The sequence below is a fragment of the Calypte anna genome, chromosome 6 (assembly GCF_003957555.1).
Source record: "Calypte anna isolate BGI_N300 chromosome 6, bCalAnn1_v1.p, whole genome shotgun sequence".
Classification (NCBI taxonomy): Eukaryota; Metazoa; Chordata; class Aves; order Apodiformes; family Trochilidae; genus Calypte; species Calypte anna.
The window spans coordinates 7,684,638-7,708,832 of record NC_044252.1 but is presented as its reverse complement, the minus strand read 5'-3'; the positions used below and the strand labels follow the sequence as shown (position 1 = coordinate 7,708,832).

General features: G+C 36.6%; 1 protein-coding gene across 3 annotated transcripts in view; it reads right to left on the bottom strand.

Annotated features, from left to right (window-relative positions):
• WAPL (WAPL cohesin release factor) overlaps nt 1-24,195 on the bottom strand; it is a 141,895-nt gene that overhangs the window by 42,806 nt on the left and 74,894 nt on the right. For all 3 annotated transcript variants that reach the window (XM_030452780.1, XM_030452779.1, XM_030452781.1), the window contains exons 2-3: nt 22,159-22,682; nt 3,478-4,527 (exon numbers count right to left, since the gene is read on the bottom strand). In XM_030452780.1, coding sequence (XP_030308640.1) covers nt 3,478-4,527; nt 22,159-22,660 — 1,552 coding nt within the window. In that variant the 5' untranslated portion in view covers nt 22,661-22,682. The remainder of the gene's footprint in view (nt 1-3,477; nt 4,528-22,158; nt 22,683-24,195) is intronic.

The window sequence follows — 24,195 nt, the reverse complement described above, 5'->3', positions numbered from 1 at the left end:
GCTGCTCTACCCTGTTTATATCAATCTACATAAAGATACAGAAAAGTTTTGTTTTAGTCAGCTTTTTCTGTTCTTCTTTTATGCCTGCCATCTTCTCTAACACTTTTACTGTCATTAGCCAAAATGAAATGTAATAAGATAAGCATTAACATAGTCCTAGGCATCCCACTTGAACAGGTAGGAAATAAAACATTTTGAAACTACAAGTTCAGAAATAAAAATTTAGACATTTTAGTGACCACCCAAACTACTGGCAGCCTTGGCAGGACCTTTACAATAAGACAGAAGCAAATTGATAGCACAGTTACTTGCAGAAGTGTAACAACATCCCAAAGCTAAAGGTTTGCTCCTCAAAGCTGAAACTGGAATTTTTATGTGGTTAAGCCTTACTGGTTTTTGCCATTAGTTCAGATTTCTCTTTGATACAACTCCCCATTGATTAACACAGTTGAGTATTTAAGCAATTTTCCTCTGGTATTAAAAGTTGCTCTTTACTACAGTCACCCTGTGCTCTGGCCAGGATAAGGATACAGGTACTGTTTTGGATCTAATAAAGCATCACCAGTATTTTTGCCCCTGGCATTCTGGCAGACTACAGCTGTAACATTCAGGAGTGAAAGGAGGCTTTTACTTCACTGGGCTGCTAAACCAATACTGAGAGAAATTTAGACTGCAATGGGGTCTAATGGGGAAAAAAAAAATAAAAATAAAAAAATAAATTTTTAAAATAATAAAAAAAGGGGACAGCACTGGTTAAAACACAATCTTCACCAAAAATCTCATACTCAGAAAGTTATGCAGTGTCTTCATTAAAAAGAACTTAAAAATTTAAAAGCTGGAGTATCTTGTGGTTTGAGTTTTTGTTTGGCTTTTGCTTGGTTTTTTGGTACTTAACTATTTCAGCAGGCAAGCCTATAGTATAAGTGAACAATAGAAAAAACATTCAGTGAAAGTCTAACTAAAATCTAATTTACATACTTTGCAGTTTTTTTCTATACTAACAAGATTGACCATTTAGTGCTTTCTTAAACCCATTTGCAGAAACACTGAAATATGTCTCATCAAACTTACTTTCCCCAAACTGTGAACTACTACACTGGAAGGAATAGTCCATTTTCAGTGCACTTACAAAGTCTTTGTGTAATGTTTTATACAAAGATTTTATAATACATTTCATAAAACCAGGTCTAGATTATGGTAACTGTATTAGTATGGTTTAAAAATCAAAATTTTTTTAAGAACTGACTATGCCATAAAACAGTCCTTACAAACACTGTCATCAGTCTTGGGAATTTCTAGGCCTAGAATTCAGGGAGGCAGTCTAGCAAGAGGAATACTGGATTTTTATCTGTGGATTTATTCACTAATACAAAAAAAGAACAGCACACACAGGACTACAGTAGCATTAGCACCTCTCAGTACTGTTTGGAACTTCAGAAAAGCATTTTAGTGTGCAGGATGTGCTGAAAGGGTTTTTTAAGTCTCATCTTCAAAAGCAGTATTTTCCATGGATGCAGAAGTCTGGTTTTGGGTTTTTTTTTTTGAGTATATAATACCTCACAGTAATGTCATACTTCAGGCAACTTCAGGCTTAGATCCAAAAGACCCTGAGAAATTCCCAGCATGACTTTAAGGACCTTAATAAGGCTGTTCTGAGTGATCATGATGCTCTAAGTTTTCAAAAGTCTGAGAGAAGACAGCATGAAATATATCAAGTAATCCTACAGATTCCTTGGCAACATCAGTCTCCCTACCTTTATAATCTGTAGTACAGGACTAACCTAGAGAATGTGCTGCAAGTGAAGGAAATAACTTCAAGTAATCCTTTCAATTTTCAGGAAAAAATGTAAGTCAAATCTCATCATGCTACAGTGGCACAAAGTTGGAAGCAAATGAGCAAAAGAAATGAAAAATAAAGGGGAAGTATCTCTCAGAGGAGGCACTGAGGTGTTTCTTACCTGAGAAGTAGGGAAATATTTTTAACAAACTAAAAATAAACACAAATGTACACCTACCTGTGCTATGGGAATTTCTTAGGAAAGTATTTTAGAGAAATAATCTGTGATACCTCAGAGTATAATGGCTTCCTTGATGAATGCAGTGCTGCATGCAAACTGTAGATATTTTGAGATTCTAGAGAACAGCAGCTGAAAGGATTATTTGATGGGCAGCACCTCAGCTGCACTGTGTAAGGAATTTTTTTCTTGGAATAAATGGCTGCACAAAGACTTGTCAGAGAAAGGGACACAGATGGAGTATTTCATAAGCAGACTTGTAAATTAAACTCATTTTCCAAAGAGGCTGGAATGCAAGTATTTCGTAATAGTTAAATTTTACAAAAACAAACCAAGTGCAGTTACATTTACCTAAGATTTAAAGGTTTAGAGACTATTCTGGTTTTAGAAACCACTGTGATTTAAACTGAACAATTTTTCATATGAAATTTTATTTCTAGATTACAGTAGCAAAGGTTATTTGTAGGAAAAAACAGCTTCTCCAACATTTGTAAGGTTACACTTGAATCCTCCTCATCACAATGAACTATATATCTTGAGAAAGTCTTTAAAATGTATCAACTTCAATGAATGGTTAAAAACTTCTCATGCTTCATGCTCCAAAATGGATGACCAAAAAGTTCTCTAGAACAGCAGCAGTGTGCTAAAATACTTATTCCAACTTGCATGATTCTTTAGAATTAAGACTTTTTCAAAAAGGGAAAGCTAAAAGAAGCCTTTCAGCAAAATCACTCCTTTTCTTCTTCACCAACACATTGATGAAAGGCATTAGGAGGGACCCAACCAGTCACCATGCAAGTTTCATTTCTTGAACCAGAACTTCCTCAGAAAATCCTGTCTCAACAGTTTTCTCAGATGTCTGTATCCATAAACATACACACAAGTGTACCACCTGTACAGAAGATGGAGATACCTGAAAACTGGAAGCAAAAGCAGCAATTCAATGTGCAGAGGCACAACCAAAGCCAGTCATCTGACTGGCACTCCATGCTTTCCACAGCCTCTTTCTCGAGCCATGCAGCCTTAGAAAAGATGGAAACTGAGAAAGGTTCAACCTATCTACAAACACATCTGGATCTACAAATAATCACAAGACATTTCATATCTCAAAGAGCTACTTAAATTCCTGCACTCAGCTCTGTAAAGTTGATGTGGAGCTTCTAGGGAAAGATATCTACCTTTCAGGCACAGGTACCGTAAGCTCAACACATCAAAAAGCTAAGAAGATTATTTTCAAAAAGCAAAACCAATTCCACCCTCTGCCAGCAAATTAAGGGGTAAAAAAACAGGCTTCAAGATGGCTGTGAAACATCAGACAGGACAAAAGCAGAAATAAGCAGATTTAACTTTTAGATTTCTGATTCAGCCTACTGTTCAACAAACTCTTAATATGCTGTAAAAAGAATATAAAGGTGAATTCAATTTAAATGTTAAATATGTATTCCAGCAGAGTTCTGCTTACCTGCATTAGTACTGATTTGGCTATCCTGGGAACAGTTTTCATTGCCATCAGAGGTTGACTGTTGTGAAGAAGATGGTGCGGTTCTACCTCGTTTTTTGTTAGCTTTTCTTTCTGCTACCTGCCACTCTTCATCTTCATCCTCACTTTCACTCAAGTCATCGAACCCAAAGTATTTAATTTTGTAATTGGAACTCCCAGAACTTCTAGAGGCGCCTTCATCTCCCCCTCCCTCATCTTGATCATCAAACCCAAAAAACTCTAATTTGACATCCTTTTTGGATTTGGTATTGCTTGGTCGAAACCTGGTTGTGGTTTTTGAAGTAGCAATGTCTGCTTTTTTTCTTAAGCGTCCTGCTTCCCCCAGGTCAGTAGGAGCTGCTGTGGTAAATTCATCAATTCGTTCCATGGTGTCCTGTATAGTAACATTACAAACAGACAAGCAAGATGGATGAAGAACAGTGTAGTCTCTAGTCCGTCCAACTGTCCCTCTACAACTGGTCCCACTACTTAAAGAAGCTTTTCTTGCTGGGTTCAGGCCATCATTATTTGACTCATTGTTTGCTTTGGATAAAGACTGACTAGTGCCATCCATCAGCTTGTCAAAATTTGTTGCCCCCTGTGGTTTTGCTTTGTTGGATCGACAATATGTCCTACAGTTGCTCGGCCTAGGAATAGTTTGCAAAAGTTCTTCACTAATGGCTTCCTTTGGATTTTCAGTATCTTCTTTATCACACTCCTCATCCTTGCTCTTCATCTCTGAGACATGTTCGTTGTCAAAATCTAATATGAACTCCCCAGCTTTGGAGTCTTCAGTTTCATCCTCCCATGCATACAAGTGAGTTCTTAACGGCCCCTTCGTCTGAGATGGTTCTGATGAAGAATCTCCTGCTTTTCCAACGCGGGAGTCCCAAGAATCAGGCAAGTCCTTGGCTTCAATGTTGCATCCAGAAGCATCTGTAGTTCCAGCATTGGTTTTGTTACTATCTTCAGCATTCTCATAGATGAAATGACTGTTCTTCTCATTATCTTCATTCAAATTCTGTATTTTATCTACAAGAAAAGATAAATTTATCACTAGAAAGCATTATTAAAAAATAATCACCCTTGCGGGCAACTTGGAGAAGTCCCATTATTCAAATATTCAGTATTCAATAACAAAACACATTACAGAGGTCCTCATCCTCCTAGCTTATGCAGATATACTTTTTAAGAATTCCAGTTTAAATTTTTTTGCTGAAACAAAATCTTTGCACAATTTCTAGCAAAAATATACACTAGTTTGAAATAAGTGTCATTTTGAAATGTTCATCATGAAAAAGGGAAAACTCTAAATACAACCACTATCTATATACCCTACACAAAAGAGAAAAAAGTCTACAACAAATTGTTAGTGAAGTCAATCACCATGTTTCACACAAGTAACTTAAAGAACAATTAAAAAGCATTTGCTAATTATGTAAGAAAAAAAAAAAACACATTCCTGTACATAGGTTATAAATCTTGTATTTTATTGCTATGTAACCACCCACACAATGCTTTTTTACATCAAGCTATTGAATGTTTTTGTGATATAGATTTTAGTGTGTAATTTGCTCCAGATGCTTTAAGTGCTTTTTGCTTTTGGATATGATATAATTGAAAACAACAACAAAAAAGTATGAATAAATGAATTAGCTCAGTTCTATTGTAGTCAGGTAAGGGGGATGAATGAGCAGCAGCTCCTTTAGATGTTCTTGGTCTAAAAACTAGCAGTGAGGCATCATCATAGCAGAAATGAAAATCTGATTAGGCCACAGAACCGATGGGTTAAAAAAAGTCAAATTTAAAAGTTAAAGTTAAATAAACTTACTGAAAATTATACTGTAATTCACTGCCTATGGTAGTTAACCGTACAGCTAGTAAAAGCAGTTAAAGTAATCCACTGAATATTGGTATTATTAGTATTTAGAAATACTCAGTCCCTACAAGCTGTATCATACGTTTTGATCACTGTACTCTGAGCAGAAAAGCACACAACTTCAGCAACTGTTATTTTATTTTGCTGCTTTATTTTAAAATATTTGAATTTCCATACAAAATACTGAGAATGCAGTTCTCATCACATTTTTAAATTAGATAACTTCTAGAATGCATGTTTCTACACTGACCTTCTCCAGCCCATAGCCACACTTGAATCTTACGTTGTCAAAAAGAACAAATTCTACTCTAAGAATCAGTTTTTCTGAAATATGCTTCCAGCTTACCAGCATCCACACAACAGTATTGTTAAGAAAAAGAGTACTAAGTCTTCTACCTGTTATGTCCCCTAAACTAGTAGGGATTCTATTGTCTTTGGTTTCCCTGATTACCTAAAAAAGCTCAGTGGATTTGGTACCAGAGTTCCATAACGATTCCATCTGCAGAACTTTGCTGTTGCACTTGACACACAAAGACACCCAGAAGTATTTTATTTTATTATACTTTATATTTTTATTATTATTTTATATTATTTTAATCTTATTTTATATTATTATATTTATATTTTATTTCCTGGAAATAAAATAAGCAGAAACTTATTCCACCACTCACTGTAGTGCCTGCTTGGGCCAAGAGAAGCAAGATAAGAAGTCTGACTGGAATGCACAAGACCCTGACACACAGAAGAGTAACACATGATGAGATAAACTGGAGAAACAGAAGCCACCAGGACTGGGACAAGTAGGAAAAAAAGTACTAAAGAGAACATGTTTAGAAGATACAGGCACAGAATGCTACAGTGATAAAAGAGGCTTTGCTGGCAGAATGCAAAGCCTAGGTTCAAATTTGTGATGTAGCAAATGCTCCCTGAATTCACCGGATAAATGAAGGTTTAAGAACCCTTTAGCACTGTAGTCCTGACTGCATTAAACTTCACCAGCTACCATTTGCCCAAGTGGAACAGAAGTTTCATAGCACTGACCAAAAGGTTTCAACCTTTCTGATGAGGACAGTGAGCATCAATACTCCTCTGGGGTCTTTTGTTCATTTGTTTTCAAATTAAAACAGCACCATCTAAATGCAGTCTTTGCACATTCAATTTAGGTGCAAGAAGAAAATTCCAGTAAAATAAATTACTATCAAGTCAAGTTTTGCAGGACACTGGAACAGCTTATTCCAAGCTGAAGTTCCTCAGAGAAACAGGTCAAGCAGTACTTCACAAACCACACCTGTTTGCCCAGAGTCCAGCTGAGGTCTGTCATAGAAGTTCACACATGCATCTAGAAATAAGAAAAAAAACCCACTACACTTTTTGCAGAACATATAAAATGCTAAACTAAATTCCTCAAAGAACACCAGTCCTAACCATCATGGTGATGGAATCTTGCTTAATCTTTTCCAGTATCAGTGCTTTTTACAATAATCTTGTTATTCCCATTTCAGTCTCATGGTTGCAATAATTCAACAGGCCTAACCAAAATTAATCTTTCTGTAATCAGAGGGTGAGTTTGACAGCGTACAGTACATTCCTTTCTTCTCCATATGTTTAATATTATTGTGCAACTGAAAACTACCATAATACTTAGGCATGAAAACCAGCAAATTAAACTTCTCAGACTTTCTCACTAATATAAACTACTTTGCAGCCTCACCACTACTGGTCCATATCCAAGTGCGTTTTTACTTGAATTAAGAAAATAATTCAAAATATGCCTGTCTTTGCTTACTACACAATACTTCACTGAACTGTTATGAGTAAGTTCCCATATGCCTATCTGTAAAGAGAATGGTTTTCCCATCCTAGGGAAGTCTGGGATTTTTAAGAGCTGTGTTTTATATCAGAACCAAATAAAAACTCCTCTTCCCAGGTGAGGAATAGAATACATGTGTGCATACGCACACTACCACTCAAGAGCCAAATAACTCAGGAATCTGTTTTGAGAAAAGATGAAAATAATTTTTTACATTGTCTTAGATTGAATCACTACCATATTGGCTACAATCTGTACTCTGAAGCAGAAAAGATGATGAATACATCAAGCCTGCAAAACAGACTGAAGAGGCCACAGATGTGTAAAAATATAGATAGCTCAGAAACACAACTAGCACTGACAAAAACATTAATTGGAAAAAATTACCAAGACATCTGCCTCCAAAAAAATGTTAAACAACTATTCTAAAGAAGTTTGGGGTTGTTTGGTTTTTACATTCTGCTGCTAACACAACACAAAAATCACCACCCCATGTAATACATAATTTCAGATGTTACCTTAAAACAGATTTAATATGCAGAAAGTAAAGCTATTCATAAAGTGTATATTTATGTCTTTCACTGAAAGATTACTTCATCTAAAACATACTTCCTCAATTCTTCTATTCATGCATCAGTTCTGAAGCAGTCTTGAGCAGTTGAAACCACTTTACTTTTTCATTCCCTTGCCAAGAAGTTACTTGGTCAGTAACCATGATCATCCAAGCCATCACCTACTAGGTCTTTATAAGAAAGGTGATCCTTATGACACTAACATCAACTACAGTGCTGCTCTTACTTAAAAAAAAATATTCTAATATGCATTAGGTATTTCCACAATTAACAATAAAACCAAACAGACAACTAAAATTCACTCTTAATGAAAACAGTAATTTTGATATTCTACAATTTTGTGCTACACTTAGCCTAATACTCGTAGGACTCAAGCACCACAGTCCCATCTAGTCACCCATGACCTATTAAGGGAACAAAATTTTCTTCTCTCTTACTGGAGCAGCCTCATTTGGACAAACTGAACCATCAGTTGAGAGATGCCTTGTGACAGGAACAATCCTTCTTCACATCTGTTTTTTCCATTTCAGTTTTTCCGTACTTGCTGCATGAGGTTGTTACATTTCTTCTTCCCGGGATGGCTCCTATTTTCATCTCCAATTTCACTCCTTCTCAACCTGCCTGGTCTTCTCCTTCTCAATTTAGTTCAAAGTAGAAAACTAAGCTATTAACTCCACATTGCCAGTCTCCACTTCCTTCAGAAGAACCACCAAAACCAGAGGCACTTCAAGGCAATAGCACACCTGCATACCAGTAACATACATTGCCCAGGTGGCCAAGAAAGCCAATGGCATCCTGGCCTGTATCCGGAACAGCATTGCCAGCAGGTCCAAGGAAGTGATTCTGCCCCTGTACTCAGCCCTCGTGAGGCCACACCTTGAGTACTGTGTCCAGTTCTGGGCCCCCCAGTTCAGGAAGGATATCGAGGTCCTGGAGCAGGTCCAAAGGAGAGCAACCAGGCTGGTGAAGGGACTCGAGCATAGACCCTACGAGGAGAGGCTGAGAGAACTGGGGTTGTTCAGCCTAAAGAAGAGGCGGCTCAGGGGAGACCTCATCGCTCTCTACAACTACCTGAAAGGAGGGTGTAGCCAGGTGGGGGTTGGGCTCTTTTACCAAACGACTTTCAACAAGACAAGAGGGCATGGACTTAAGTTGTGCCAGGGGAAGTTTAGGTTAGATATTAGAAAGAATTTCTTTACGGAAAGAGTGATCCGTCATTGGAATGGGCTGCCCACTGAAGTGGTGGATTCTCCGTCCCTGGAGATATTTAAAAAGAGACTGGATGTGGCACTCAGTGCCATGGTCTAGCAACCGCAACGGTGGTTCAAGGGTTGGACTCGATGATCTCTGAGGTCCCTTCCAACCCAGCCAATTCTATGATTCTATGATTCTATGAACATTTGATCAGACTGGGGTAAAGGGCAGTAGCACCATGTAACTAGACCTTCCAGCCTTGAATTCCTTGTTTCTTTTATTCTGTAAATGTGAATAAAATCACTTTTTCCAGTCAGCTCAGCTGACTGTCCCAGGTCACCAGCTATCACCAGCTTTATTGGTGGCAAACTACACTCCCAAGAGAACAAAGTCTCTTGAACAGCAAACACGTATCACTGGCAGCTCTTTCTGTACCACAGCAGAACTTCTGTTGCCTTTTTAAGTAAGTGAATAAGAAACTTAGAATTTTGAGTTGTCTCTGAAAAGACCCCATAATTATCAACAAAATGTTACATCTCATTTTTCACTCACAGTTAGTAATTTAATATAGCACACAAAGTTACTCTCAAACAGCAAATAAATGGCAGTTTAAAATCACACAGTACTTCAGAAGTCTTAGCAACTGCAGCAGGGAGGTTTTTTCATCTCTAATAAGCAAGGCTGATGAAAAATGTAACCAGTAACCAGTTTACTATATATCAGATAGAAAGCTTGGCTTTAAAACCAGATCATCACAATGCATTAGCTGAACACCAGGAGGTGACATTTGGAAAAATAATTCCACAAAGTGGCTTTGTAAAGCCACTGTTTTCATTTCATCAGTGGGTAAAAAGCTGTCAGGCTGAAGCTTCTATAACAGAAATTACTGCAAATCACTTGCTAATTGCCCAAAGGTGTACAATACCAGCAATTATGATAACCTTGATTTTAAAAATGACTATTTATCTACTACAACTATTACACCTGTGCTGCTGTAATAGTTGCACATGCAACATACCATTTTATTTATAGATAGAGAGAAAATATAAGAAAATGAACTTTTTACTACTAGATATTCTGTAGTTCAACAGAGTAATGTAAATTCTCCTCCCAATTTTAAGATGGGATTCTTTCAGGGCTCAAACACCACAGTAAGTCTCCCAAGTAATTCTGGATCAGGAACAGCATATAACTATAAATAGTATAATCCACCAGAGTCTTTTTTTTTTGCCCACCCATGTACTAGTACAATGTTTCTAAGAACCTTAACAATCTTCCATAGTAATTATTATTTGTTTTCTGTCTAAATCTCTAGAACTTAATTACCAGATTATGAGAGAAGCAATCTACCTAACTGGGAGGTCTAAATTGAACATCAATTAATTGAACATCAATTATTTTATGCTCTAGTTTATGTCACTAGCAAGACAGGGATGGTTCAAGTATTGTTGATTAATTAAATAAAAAAAAAAGGGGAGGGGAGGACAAACTTCTACCCTTTCCTACCAAACACACTGACATATTTTCACATAGGGATGGACAAAACCAAACTTCACAAATCTACACTAAAGTGATTATGGTCATTACTCTCCGAGTCAGCTAAAGGGACCATTAGGAACAAAAAAATCAAGTTCATAAACCACAAGAAATTAAACTTTTCCAGTAATAAACCCTTTGCTTTCTCTTTAAGAAGCCTTTAAACATTGAACAAATGCACATCTAAGCTCACTGTTATTGTTTAGATTGGATACTAAGAGAATACTCTGCTCATATTAAAGAATACTTATGCAATATAAGCACTCATTAGATGAAACAAATGCTATATAGTAAATATATGCTATTCTATATATTCCACAAGAGAGAAAATGCCTCATGGCTACCACAACTATCTATACTGGAACTAACTCTTGCCTTTCCATCTTCAAGGTCATGTACAAAAGAAGACACAGTTCTAAACTTAATTTTTTTAAGGTCGGGGGCTATTGTGGGGTTTTTTTTTTTTGTTAGGCTTGGTTGTTTTTTGGTTTTTGTGTTGTTTTTTTTAAGACACCTACATCCTTTAGCTGGAGGATGTCTCAGATTTCAACTTAATGAAAAAATAAAGTATCCATAACACATCTCACCCTTATTTTAAAATGTTTTCCTCTTAAGAAACTAATGCCTACCTCTCAATAGCCATCAGAGGAATTACTATTTCTTTATTGTACTATGAGAAAAGGAAGTAATACCTCTCCACCCACAAAACATTTAATTTGAGCATAATAATAAGACACCATGTAATTACAAACTTTTTGAGACAGTGAAAGGTCAATTTGCAGGCTTTCAGAAAAGGTCATAATATAAGAGAATCAACTTTTTTAATTCTATAGCATCCATAAAACAAATGTTTTAAACTGAATATTACAAAGAAAAAAAGGCAAGTTACTAATTGACAGACAACTACAATATGCTTCTCACCTTTAATATTTAATTATGTATCATCTTAAAGAACAACAAGAGTGAAGGCAAATAGATTTTCCAAAGCAAAAGCCATGCTAGACCAGTTGAACTAGACCTCTGGTACTAATTCAAGCTGCCTTCTAGCACAGGCAAGGAACATGAAAAAGAGACACTAAGGAATCTCTCATAGTCATGTAACTAAAAATATTTAGCTTCTGAATTGATGATTAAGTAAGAAAAAGAACTTGCTAGAAGAACCAGTAAGAAGACCATCTGAATTTCTCTTAATAGGGTGATTTCAGTCACTTTATACTGCATACAACACAGCAAAGAAACACAGATACAAACGTTTTTTAAAATGCAAAAATATGAGAAATTCTGAACTTGACCTTAGGTTCTCCCCCACTGCTTAGAGTGAGTGGAACACATTTGTTACTTCTGGTAATGACATCTGGTAATAACAAGTACACTGAAGGGGAAGTTACTGGTACAAGCAGCAGCTGTGACAGACACTGACCAACAGCATCTCTAAATACAAGGCTGTTTTCTGTGATCCCAGGACATGAGCATCAAGAGATCAAAAGCAACAGGCAAAATGTAGCTGCATTACACATAGCTGCACCACTGAGCCCAGGCAAACTGGCAGCTATCATGAGAAACAGTTCAACGAGTAATTAGCACAAAGTCTTCCTACTGGTGGAAGGAGGTACAGAATACTAGGAAACTACTTGGAAGTACCTAGGGAGAAAGAGGAATGGGGACTAGACAACAGGTGCTTAAAAGGTTGCACAAGTGGCCCCAGGAACCTCAAGTGCTTTTCCAGTGTGTGTTACACATCTTGCCAGTGTTACTCTGCTCTGTCAAACTAGAGCTACTTACCTTTTTGTCTGGACAACTTCACAGGTTTTTTTTGACAGCTCAAACTGGTATTTTTCTCGTAACAGCCTAACTGATGACATGCTAGAACACTTACAGAAACTCTTATTGGTATGACTGACTGATCCCACAGCATTACACATTTAGAAGGTGCACAATACAAGAAAGCACCCTCATTCCTGGTCACCATGATGGCATTTACCCTTGCATTAATTCAAAGTTGATCAAAATCTGCTCCCAGCAGCACCTAAAAGCAGTGTTAATGCAGAAAGGGGAAGCCATAAGAACAATTAGTACAATTTCTGACAGGAGATCAAGAGTTTCATGGACCCTTTCTACTTGAAGAGGAAACACTGAAGTTCAAAGAAAAGGTAACACTTTCACCATTAACTACTGAAAGAGCAAGATTTAACAATTTTATAGCCTTATCCTTAGGGTACATCATTTACCAAGATGGAATCCAAAAGAAAGTCATGGGAAGAAGTCTTCCAAAACTAAATGCTCTTGGTAAACATTCCAAAATCCACACCAGCCATCAACAAATGTATCCTCCAGCCTTATCCCCATTTCAATTTAATTTCCATTTAACTTACAAGACTGGAGTTGCTTGGGTCTAAGGCTGAAAACATCTTTTTCAGCTCCCTAAAACTGAGAACATCATTAACAGTCTAACATTAATTGCCTAAAGTTAAACACCAGATTCTTTTGTTACCAATTCAATGACAGCAGTACCTTACTTACTACTTAAAAGCTACTCTGAGCACAAAGCAATGTCTCTGAGTGTAAATTTCTCTCCTGAACAGAGGGCTCACAGAACTAACAAAGCTTGTTGCTCCACAGGTCAACAACCACCCCCACAGCCTCCTCAACACCAACCTGTCTGACCAGGCATGAGACAGTACACACCAAAGATCATGTGCAGCAACATGTGCTGGCTAGTCAGCTTGCTGCTGCCTTTTAAAATGGATTAGGGACCAAGATACAATGATATTATTCTTATCAGCATGGAGAGAAAGGTAAGAGAACAGATTCATCAATTCAACTCAGTTTTTCCCACCACCATTTTTCGTGACACTTGAAATAGCATTATATCTTTGAAATCTCTCCTTGCCACTCAAAGTTGGATCAAAACTGACTAACAAGCACAAATGTTATTAAGAAATTGAAAAATACAAAAGGAGAGTCAATATGAGCCATGCTAAGAAAACTTATTAACATGTCAAAATAAGATTGCATATGCAAAACAAAACAACAAAACAAACAAAAAAGCCATATTTCTTCTATTTTTCTTCTTTCTTATATTCTTATTTATTCTTATTTCTTCTACTTATTGCCAGTGTTATTTGTTAGCTCTAACTTGAACTCCAGGTTAGTGTTATCTCATTTCTAGCAGTTCTTGTTGAATGCTAACCAAAGCATTCTTCAGGCTTTGAGTGAAAACATAATGCCTTCCACAGCTTTTGTACTGCAAGATCTTATTCATTTCCTTGCTGGGTTAACCATATGTAGAAGCCTTAATTTTAATGGAATATGACTGAATTGTTAAACACTCAAAATAAAACTACAAACTGAAACTAGTTTTATTTTAGTATTAGCCATACAAATCCAGAGAATTCATTTCAAAAGTACAGATGTTAGTCAATACCACCGCAATCTTTAAATGGACAGACAGGTGGCATGATACCAATTTTCTATTCTTCTTTACTTTTCCTCAAATAGAATCTGACTACCCAGATATATGTAAAAGCAAGAAAATGAAACATCAAGGAAAAAAAGCAGTAAGCTTAAAAAAAAAAAAATTGTATCTGGGGCCTTCAGATCCCTCGTGCTACAGAGAGCTACTAACAGGCTCATGAACAGACCACTGACACAGCACGTAGGGAACAGTCTGTTAAGCTCATTATGAGCTACAGCCCTGACTGATGTTCCTGAACACTCAAACATTTCTTAGGGCTCTGTTACACCATCATCAGTGTTCCCAAGCATAAAGCTACATCACTTTATCACTTGAAGCTGACCAAGCTAAAAGAAAAAATGAATCTTCAGAGAAGCCATACTTTTCTCCAAGTAAGAAAACTAATTGCATTACAGTTTCTCCTTCTCTACATTGGCAATGAAATGTTTTGGTTGGTAAGGAGAAAAGGTTACAAGCTAAACTCCTTTGATCCATTTTATGCCTATAACTAAACAGCTGGGAAACACAGAAAACATCTTATGGATATAAAATGCATGATTGTATGGAATGTGAAAAGTTTACTTGGATCCACCATTATCCATTGATGACTAAGATCACAAAATGCAGCACAGAATGTTAGCAGGCATAAACAGAAGGTAAGAAGCGTGCAAGCCTCAGAAGATTAGACTCTCAAGACCAGTTTCACAGCTGACAATCACTAAATTAAAATTCCAGAACCACCATATCCACAGCCATGAGTACAAATTCTTAAGTAATTTTAGTTCTTTACTCTCTTTGAATCAAAATGACTACCCAACAAGCTTGCCTGCAGATTGGATTGACATTCTTTGCCTATTTGCAGATGTTTTCAGAGGCATCTTCTTTTAAAGAATTTCAAAGAAAATCCTGAAGTGATGAGATTTAATTTACTACCATCACAGAGCTATTTATTTTTCCTTAAGAATACTTTGCTTGGGTTTTTTTCCTTTCCAGGACCTAGAATATCTAAATTCTAAGGCAATTTATATTAGAAGATTTTTCTTATCTATTAAGACTATGTACAAAAAAAGACCTTATTCACATTACATCAATTCAGTTAGAGCAGCTGTTCTTCTAAACACAGGGCTTGTGAGACTGAGGATACCTTTTCTCAAATCAGCTGGTTGTAATGTAGCCTTTCAGTTTGGAAACACAGCGCTCAGCATCTCTAATAAACCATTATTTTCATATTTCATGAACCTAACAGAATTTCATGCCTTCAGAACAGGAACTGTTCTGCTGCTGTTGGCAGAGCAGCCCCCTTGCTGTGGCTCCACCCTGTCAAAGACTGAACCCCAGCCACAGTATTATTGCTTCTTACCTTGGCCCCTGATCAAGCCCTAAGAAGTAATTCCTCACAGGCTTTTTTTCCATTGGGAAAATATGCTACCAGCAGGCATCCTGAAAGGTTTTCTTATTCTTGTGCAAAAATGATACCTCCTATCACCTAGTGTACAGCTAGTTTTTTGGGTTTTTTTAAATTCTTGTGTTTCAGTGGCAATGGAAACCTTTCACTGGTGTGCAGGCTGATGTGACCACCTTCCCTCTTGTGCAGAAAATATTCACAGCCCTCATCACTTGCCTTCATCTCAGGCCCAATTTCAACATTTTGGGAAGATGCTGTTTTTAAAGTAACGTTCTGGTTGAGCTGCTTTTCCCTTCTTCTTGCCATTTATGAGGGAAACACAGTCCACCTCAAAATTACTAATTTACTCCTTCATTACTAATAGCATTTTCTCCTCCAATTAAATAGAAAAAAAAAAAAAATCACTAAAACTGACACAGAATGCTGTCATCAGCTGTATCCAGCCTCTCAATATTTATCAAATCAAAGCCTTACAGCTTCCCTTGCACTTCCACTCCTTTTTTTTTCCCCAGGTATTTTTAACCAAGTTGCACTTACATTCTTACAGCTTGTTTTTGACAGCTGTAATAAATATCATCCTTCCTTCACTCTTCTTTCTAATCTTGCTTAAAACTCTTCTACAACATTCCAAAAACTTCCTTTAAAGTTTGTTTTCCTTCTGGTGCATACATATTTACAAGAAAAATGTGACTTTTTAAACATTTCCTCACATCTGTATCTATACACATTCAAAAGAGTATAAATTACAGTGTGACTACACAGACATGGATATGTAAAAACCCATCATACCACGCAGCACGTTATTAATGCCCACATTCAACGTACATGCAAAATCCACAACTCTCTCAAATTAAGGACAAAATTGCAATTTTAGTAAAGAATGCTAAACCCCCTTCCTATAGAAAAAAACCCCCACTATTTCAGGTCTTCCAGCAAAGAATTAAGCTTTGATAGACTCTACAACACCACAGAAAAGACCACTTAGTTAGAAATCTAAAAATACAATGGTCCAGAAGAGATGAAAAATTGTGCAACATCAAACCTGAGTGTCAGAAGAACACTCAGAAGTCCTCTGTAACACAAGAGATGTCAGAGCCTCAACTACCTGTACTGTGTTCACCTCTGATGGAAAGTCCAGTGAAACAGACACAATCTCCCTTACTGGTAGCTCAGAAGGGCATCTTTTGCTCATAGCAGCAGGAGAAAGCTTGTTCAGGAAACACTGCTTCCTCCTTGCAGGGAAAACAACACAAAGTGTCATTTGCAACACAGGGGGCTGGCATGTGCCAAAAGAGCCTGTTTCCACTGACTCTAGTTTTGAGTCCTCACAAAAAAGTATTAAACCATATTATATGGCACTAATAACTACCAAAATAAATTTATCCTTAGGATAAGTCAGTCTGAATTTGGATAATGCAGATAAATATGTTGAAACTCTTTACTGAATACAGCAGTAGTTTCTTCAAAGTAAATACCAGTTAAATTTGAGCTAGAAAAGCACTTTCCATACAGTAAGATCTCAGCTGTTTGAACCTGAAATGGCTTCCTTACCAACTGTTTCCTGTATGCTTTGGCCTGCTGAGGAGGTATGCATGTTAACAGGATTTTCTTTCTACAAGCACTGACCAACTGTTTTGAATGCAGTTATTTCCACTTTTTAAACACAAAAAAAAAAAGGAGTCAAAAGTCTGACCTTTTAAAAACTAACCATGCACTGTACAAGTCTATAAAGAAAGAATTATTTTAAAAGAATGGATTACAAAAAAGGAATTGAGAATCTCACTGTTGTTTGGGAAGAGGGAGTTACTGGTTATGAGGAAAAAAGTTTCACGTGCTCTGTAAAGGGACATACATACAAACTTCCCTGTCCTTAAGAAAAAAGTTGCAGAAATCAGAAGATTCCTTCCGAAATACTTAGGTCTTAAAGTAAAAAAGTAAAAGTAAACTGTTAAGACTGCCAAAGCAAAAAAAGCCAAACAACCCAAAAACAACTATCACACCAGTTTGAACTGAGGCTACTGACACAGCAAAAAAATCCTGCGGGTAAATGGAAAATGGATATCTTAAAAAGGGGCAAACAAAAAAAACCAAGCCACAAATGAAGAAGAGAGGACTTCTGGCTAGATCCCAGCTATCTGTGTACCCAGTGTAACTACTGCCACCTAAACAAACCTTCTAACACTGAAATTCTATGGGCATACATATTTTCTGGCAGAGCTTTCCCCTTCCCTCCTATCAGCTTCAGAATGCTCTCAGCCAGCCAGAGCACAGCTGCAGTTCTTTTTAATCGTGGTTGCTGCCAGCTGTCTCCTAAGACAGCCAAAGGCTCAGACCTCATTCAGTTTGTCCCAACTTTTTGCTCCATTTTTGGGGCAGAAAATAACTGAAATCTTTCCTCAAGAGGTAAAAAAATTACACTTAGCAACTCTGTAGGGGAAGAAGGTTTACTCAAACCTTGCTATTATCTTAAGTGTCCATGTCACCCTTAAACACAAAACAAAGCTCTGAAACAATATGAAAGGAACACCTTGTCAATTCTTGTCAAATGTAATTATGGAACAAATTTGTATTTGTGAAGCTGAAACTTGACTCTGAAGATTAGGACTCCTCCACCCACATAATCAGGATGCAGAGACTTTGCAGACACTTAGCAAAGGTACTATCAGGATAGTCTGCTGGGCACACCGCTGATGACTTGAAATAGGTACCCTGCAGAACAACCATCTGCAAATTGCTCTTATCACTCAGTATGCTTATCAAGGAACTAAACATAACTGGATTCTGCATATTGTGTTCTGAAGGAGTTAAGCACAGTTGTCCCTTCACTCCTGCACTGCATAAGCACAAATTATTAAGAAGGACTGAAGCTGCCATTTTGATTTGCTACCACTATGTGCATGAGCCCCACATGAAAAATGAGGGCACCAACAACTAGAATGACAGAACTGCAAGAAGTAAATGTTTCCTTACAGCACCAAGAGGAAGACTACTTCCAGAACAAAGGCTACCTTGAATACCAGTATATAGAAGATACAGAATAGCTACTTTCATAATGACTCTAAATTTTATGAAAAAAAAAATAATGAAAGTACCACAAATACTTTACATACAATAGTTGATCCTTTTAACCTTAAAAAGCCTCAAAGGGCATTGCCAAGACAATATCCTCAAAATCTGTATTTAGAATTCACAACACAGCAGAAAGGGATACTATTCCTACACTGCTCTGCATTCTGAAAAGACATTTTAAGCCATCCTATTTTCTATTTCTCCATTGCAAGCAAAATGTATTTTCAATAAATAACCTCATAGGTTTTAAAATGGACTTAATCCACACCCAACTGAAATACTTCTTCCTTAAAAGCATCATTAAATACCTAATATTTTAACTTAGAGTTAATGTTAAAAAGTTTTATTTCATAATCCACGAACAGGAATATGAGCTGTGTAAAGATGAGACACATCATGCAAACATTTGAGATATCTCTTGACCCAAGTGTCTTCTCTGATGAACAGCATCAGCTTCAACTAGGCCCTCCAAAGGCCTGAGTCAAATATTCTAAGAATAAAGTTACTTTTTTTTAAAACTAGCACCTCATAATTTGCTCTACAAGGCTGTTATGTGTTTTTGCTTTAAAGCTTGTGTGTGGTGCATTTAGTATAAATCCATTTGGGTCTATGGCCTAATAAATAAGCTTAACAGTTGAAAAAAACCCAAAAAAACACAAAAAGTCAAAGTGTTTCTGAAATCCCAGTACTGCTCTGCAGTACTCACCTTACCCTACTGTAAGACTCTCACAAAAAAACCCCACATCTTCTATCTGTTGCATTCTTGCTTCATATGAACTGTATTATTTTTTTTCCAATAACATGACTTAGTTTCTAGCTACAAAGTCTTCCTACCTTAACAAAAATGGTCTAAGAGTAACACTTAATATTGAATATTCTTTTCCTATTTCTAATCTACCTGAACTCCTCCTTTATATAAATTACCTGTTAGGTATAGGATTACTCATGAACATTGTTCTGACAGTACTAAGTCTTGATCAAGCAACATTAGGGTAAGATTATGAGAAGCTTTCCATATTAAGAGCTTCTCAAAGCCTTTAAAATGAGATTGATACAAGCAGTAGCTAAAGGCTATTACATACAATTTCAAATAAAAAATACAGATTCTCAACTCTGTTACAGGGTTGCACAACTATTAAAACAACTCAAAAGATGGACTCTCTTAATATCACACATTAGTTAAAATTAACTGACATTGCATCACCTACATTTTATTGTCCAAAGAAATGGACATAAGAAGGATAAAACATTTGGAAAATTTACAGGGTAAACTGTCTCTGCTAGCCTTTAGCCATGGTAAGTCACAATTTTCACTTTATTCTACTTCTTAACTATTTCACTTTGGTTAAGAAGTAAGACAGAATGATGGCACATGTCATCAAAGTCTTGACACCTTAATTCACCTACAGGACAAGGACTTGCAAATTTCCTTCAAACAAGTTACCACTTTCCTGACCACCAGTACCAATGCAGCCTAGTTTCCTGTACCTAGAGACACAGTGTTGTATGTGGGTTAAGGTTGAGCTCACATTGCAGTGTGTCTCACAATGGGAATATTAATATTATTCTATCCACTCGCTTTTTTTTTTTCTTTTCTTGGTTTTTTTCATCCTCAGGAATAGAAGAGCTTGCTGTCTTGAGGACCTATAAGCCCTCTGAACAAATCTGGTTGAACCTGATGGAGTTCAGAAGTTACCAGGAAGGGTAAAATTATTATAGGGAGGGTGAGAACAGGAAAGCAGAAGTACATATACTATACCACACAACAAGAAACAGTCTTTGGTTACTGAATTTTAACCCCCAATTTCCTTCATCTCTCATACCCCCACCTCCAAGTCAGTGAAATTTATCTCTCCAGTTCCAAAAGACAGCCTCAGACCAAACTTTACTTAGCAGTCAATATAACAAAGTTGGCTTTGTCACTATCTCTAATTGCTCAATATTGTGAGTGATGTACAGAGACAATTTTTATTTATTTTGGACCAGTCTACACACAAGCATAATAGCTGCTTAAACCACTCAAGTTTCATTTACACTAACTGTCCAAATTAAAAACTATAATCCAGATTACAATCCTTGTTTCTTTATCCCTTTTTAAAGGCTAGGATGCTTTGCAGAGATTCTCAGTTGAATTTAAATTCTGAATAAAGATATGATATGGGCCTTTACCTTCATTTGACTGGCTATGACCAGAATCTAATAAATTTTGAAAGAACAACATCATCAGATCAAGTCATTGCTGTGAAGCCACTGCCCTTTACTACCTGAGGCTGCCATCAATATTTCACCACCTTTTCCTTTCAGAGCTGTATATATTTATGATATATACAATACTGCCTAACAAGGAGTTCTAAAACTTAAGTAGCTATCGAATTAAAAAGGTTTATTTGTGCTAAATATTGTTGTTTATTATTTTCCATGCTACTGGAACCAGGAAGCACCAGTGAAACTTTCTGGTCAGACTCTGGAGTCTGTTCCTCTTGGCCTTTCACACTATGAATTTTCAGAGCTCTTATCACATTTTTACCTCACAGCTTCCACGTTTTCTTTTACAACCTGAAAAATAATGTTCTAGAAAGGTTTTTCTCCATGGAATCCACTTCACTGTAAAACCTGCTCTACTATAATCTCTCATGAACAACCAAGGAAACTCATTAGTATTTCTTCTCCTTGTAAATACTGGGAGATAAAATCTCTTTGAAAACTTACATTCAGGCCTAGCAAAACTTAAATTATGTTTCCAGAATGAAGGTGGATCATACTTACAGATAAATAAACTGCACAAAAACATCACAAAAGCAGGAAATATTTCATCAGCAAAATCAAGATTAAGATGAAAAGAGAGCCACACATCCACCAACATGTTCAAAGTACAGTTTGAATCAACATTTGTTTTTTCACTAATAAAATTATCTTGTAAATAAATAAACCAAACATATCTTCCACATTTCAGCATCATCTTGTCCACTGTATTACAACTGAACAAGTCCACCTGAATTTCTGATCCTAGGGTTAAGGTAACTATATCTGAGAATTCAGAGTTAAAAAAGTACTCGTTAATTATGATAACCCAGAGCAAGTCAGTAGGCATCATCTTCATCAAGGTTCATTTATTGTGATTTCCAGCACTATTTTAGCAGCTGTAGTTTAATCAGCCCAGTATAAGAAAACTTCCAGTGAGATAGAACACTGGATCTTGTCCAAAAGTAACTAGATCAAGACTACAGTAATGTTCAGTTCCATGGGTTTTTTAATTCCCTCCTCAAAAGTATTAATAGACAAACACTTCAGAGCATGAAAACAGCCCCTAAAACTTTGACAGGTTTCTGGTTTATATTGATAATGGTAAAGCATTATGCTATTACCAACTCATCACTCTTAAAAATATGTATGTTAAAATATGTATGTTAAAAATCATAAATGTACTGAGTGCAGAACAAGTTTTAGAAAAGGAAGATTATTATTCCAGCCTATTCAAATTCTACTAACATATTACATTGAAATCTAAAGCACTGTATTTCAATTTGCAGACATACAGATTACAGTGCTAAGGACGTCAGACCAATGCGTAAAACGCAGAATACTTCCTGGAATTTTTAGTTAAATAGAGCAACCTTTCCAATTAAGAATTAATGATTGCAGTTTTATTAGAGCACTTAACAAAGGCCCTCAAAACACAAAATTTAGATTTAGATCAGTAAAAACTGGAGGGTAACAACTATCTGGACAGCTGAGTAAACATACCTGCAGTTAAGAGTTTAGCACTGCTGCCTTTGCATTCTCCATCTTCCACAGTTTTGCTTGCACCCTTTTCTTTTAAGAGAGGAACAGCATTGTCAAAAGATATGCATTTGTTGGATGCAACATTTTCTCCACTGTCTGGCTGATTAATTCTGCTGTTAGCTTCAAGTAGAGGAGTGAAGTCCTCAGACGGAGCAGCTTCACCAGGTTCCAGCTGAGAGGAGCCTTTAGCCTGTGACACATTCTTTGAAGACACAGGAAGAGATTCTTCATCACTGTCAAACCCAAATGGATCCTCAGTTACCTCATCTTCAACTTTGGGTTTTTTAGGAACTTCAGAAACATCTGGTTTGACGCTGGGCCTCTTCTGTGCTAATTTGGCCATGAAGGTGGTTTCTCCCCACTTTGTACTAAGGGTGGTCCGTTTGTTGGAAAATACTTCATCAAACTTGGAACTCCCATTTCCCCCTTTCCGGCTGTAGGTCTTTCCAAATCGGGATGTCATTTTGGCTCCTGTTTCATATTCTCTGTTGGAAAAGAAAGAAGAAACATGAATTCACCAACTTTTTTAGTACAAATTATTGTATTTGCATCCTTAATTGAGCCTCCAAGTAGCAGGAATGTATATTTCACAGGAGCAACAGAGAGATCATCTGCTTCTTTCTGTAGATTAATCCATTCACATGTAAATGTCTTTTATATCAAAAGTTTCTGCAATAAGTAACAGATCTACCAACTTAACTCAAAATTCAGTTACTTGCACATTTATAAAACAATGGCACATAGGATCCTGAAGAAAAAACTACCATGAATACACTATTTTAATGTTTTGCTCTGACTTTTTTATTTTCAAGTCTAGATGGCACTGCTTTCACAAAACATCACCAAAAAAATGAACTGTTTTCACCACACTTGAACATGCAGCTCTCTGCTAGAATCCAGTAACACAGTATAGCTTTTAAAAAACTATTTCAAGTTAAATTGAAAAACCTGCCAGAATACTTCAGGTTGCTGTAGATGCTTTAAATATCAATTAATCACAACTAACGATGACAACTTCACCCCCTGTTCTTCTTGCACACTCAGACTTACTTAGTAAGCACAACCATAAGATGTGGTTTGTACCATCTGCACAGTCATGGTAAAGACTGGCACAACAGCAATGCCCCATGAATAAATCTGATAGACCAAGGGACAGGACTTCTCAATCCATTTCTGAGAACAGGGAAGGACACCTTATGCAGCTCAACATAAATCATGACTGTTTGCTGACTGTTTGAACAGCAGCCCGATTCACAGTTTGCTCCCTGAGGAGAATAAAGTTTAAATATAAACAGATTAAACAGGAATACATCATTCATGTGTTCTACTCCTACTTTTATTTAGCTCAAGAGAGAAGAGGACATATCAGTTTGTTTATTTTTCCCAAAACAAATACTTCAACTACTGGACAAATGACATAAAAACACAAACCGATTATATCTGCTTTGTAACCAGCACCTCTCTCTCTGTTTCGTTTTTTGTTTGGTTTGGTTTTTTGTCTTCCCCAAACATTAATAGGAAATTGGAATTCTTTACAGTCAGCCTGAATCTAGTCAAGTCCAGCTTTCTCTCTAAAATTATTCTCCATACTGGAAAAAAGGCTGTTAAGAAAAAAGGACATTTGAGCTGTAGAATCAAAATCCATTTTTAGAAGTGTAAACTGCCTTCATATAAACTATATAAAATACAGAATTTAAGATCATCACTAATAAATTAACCACATGATCCATTAGTTCAAGACAACTGGTTTTATTATTATTATTCCTCTGAATATGTGATATACTGTCTTTCTTCCTTACTTGAGTTTTCATCTTGACACTCTCAAGTTTCTTGACCTGAAGTGCTAGATAAGCTACTGCCAAAATATCCAGACTGGTTTCCAGAAATGTCTTTTCTATCACTTTGCTCTAGCAAGCCCATTTAATAATAATTATACAGTCTCCCTTCATCAGACCAGGCCAACCTTCACTTTAGATATGAACTGAATAATTCATCACA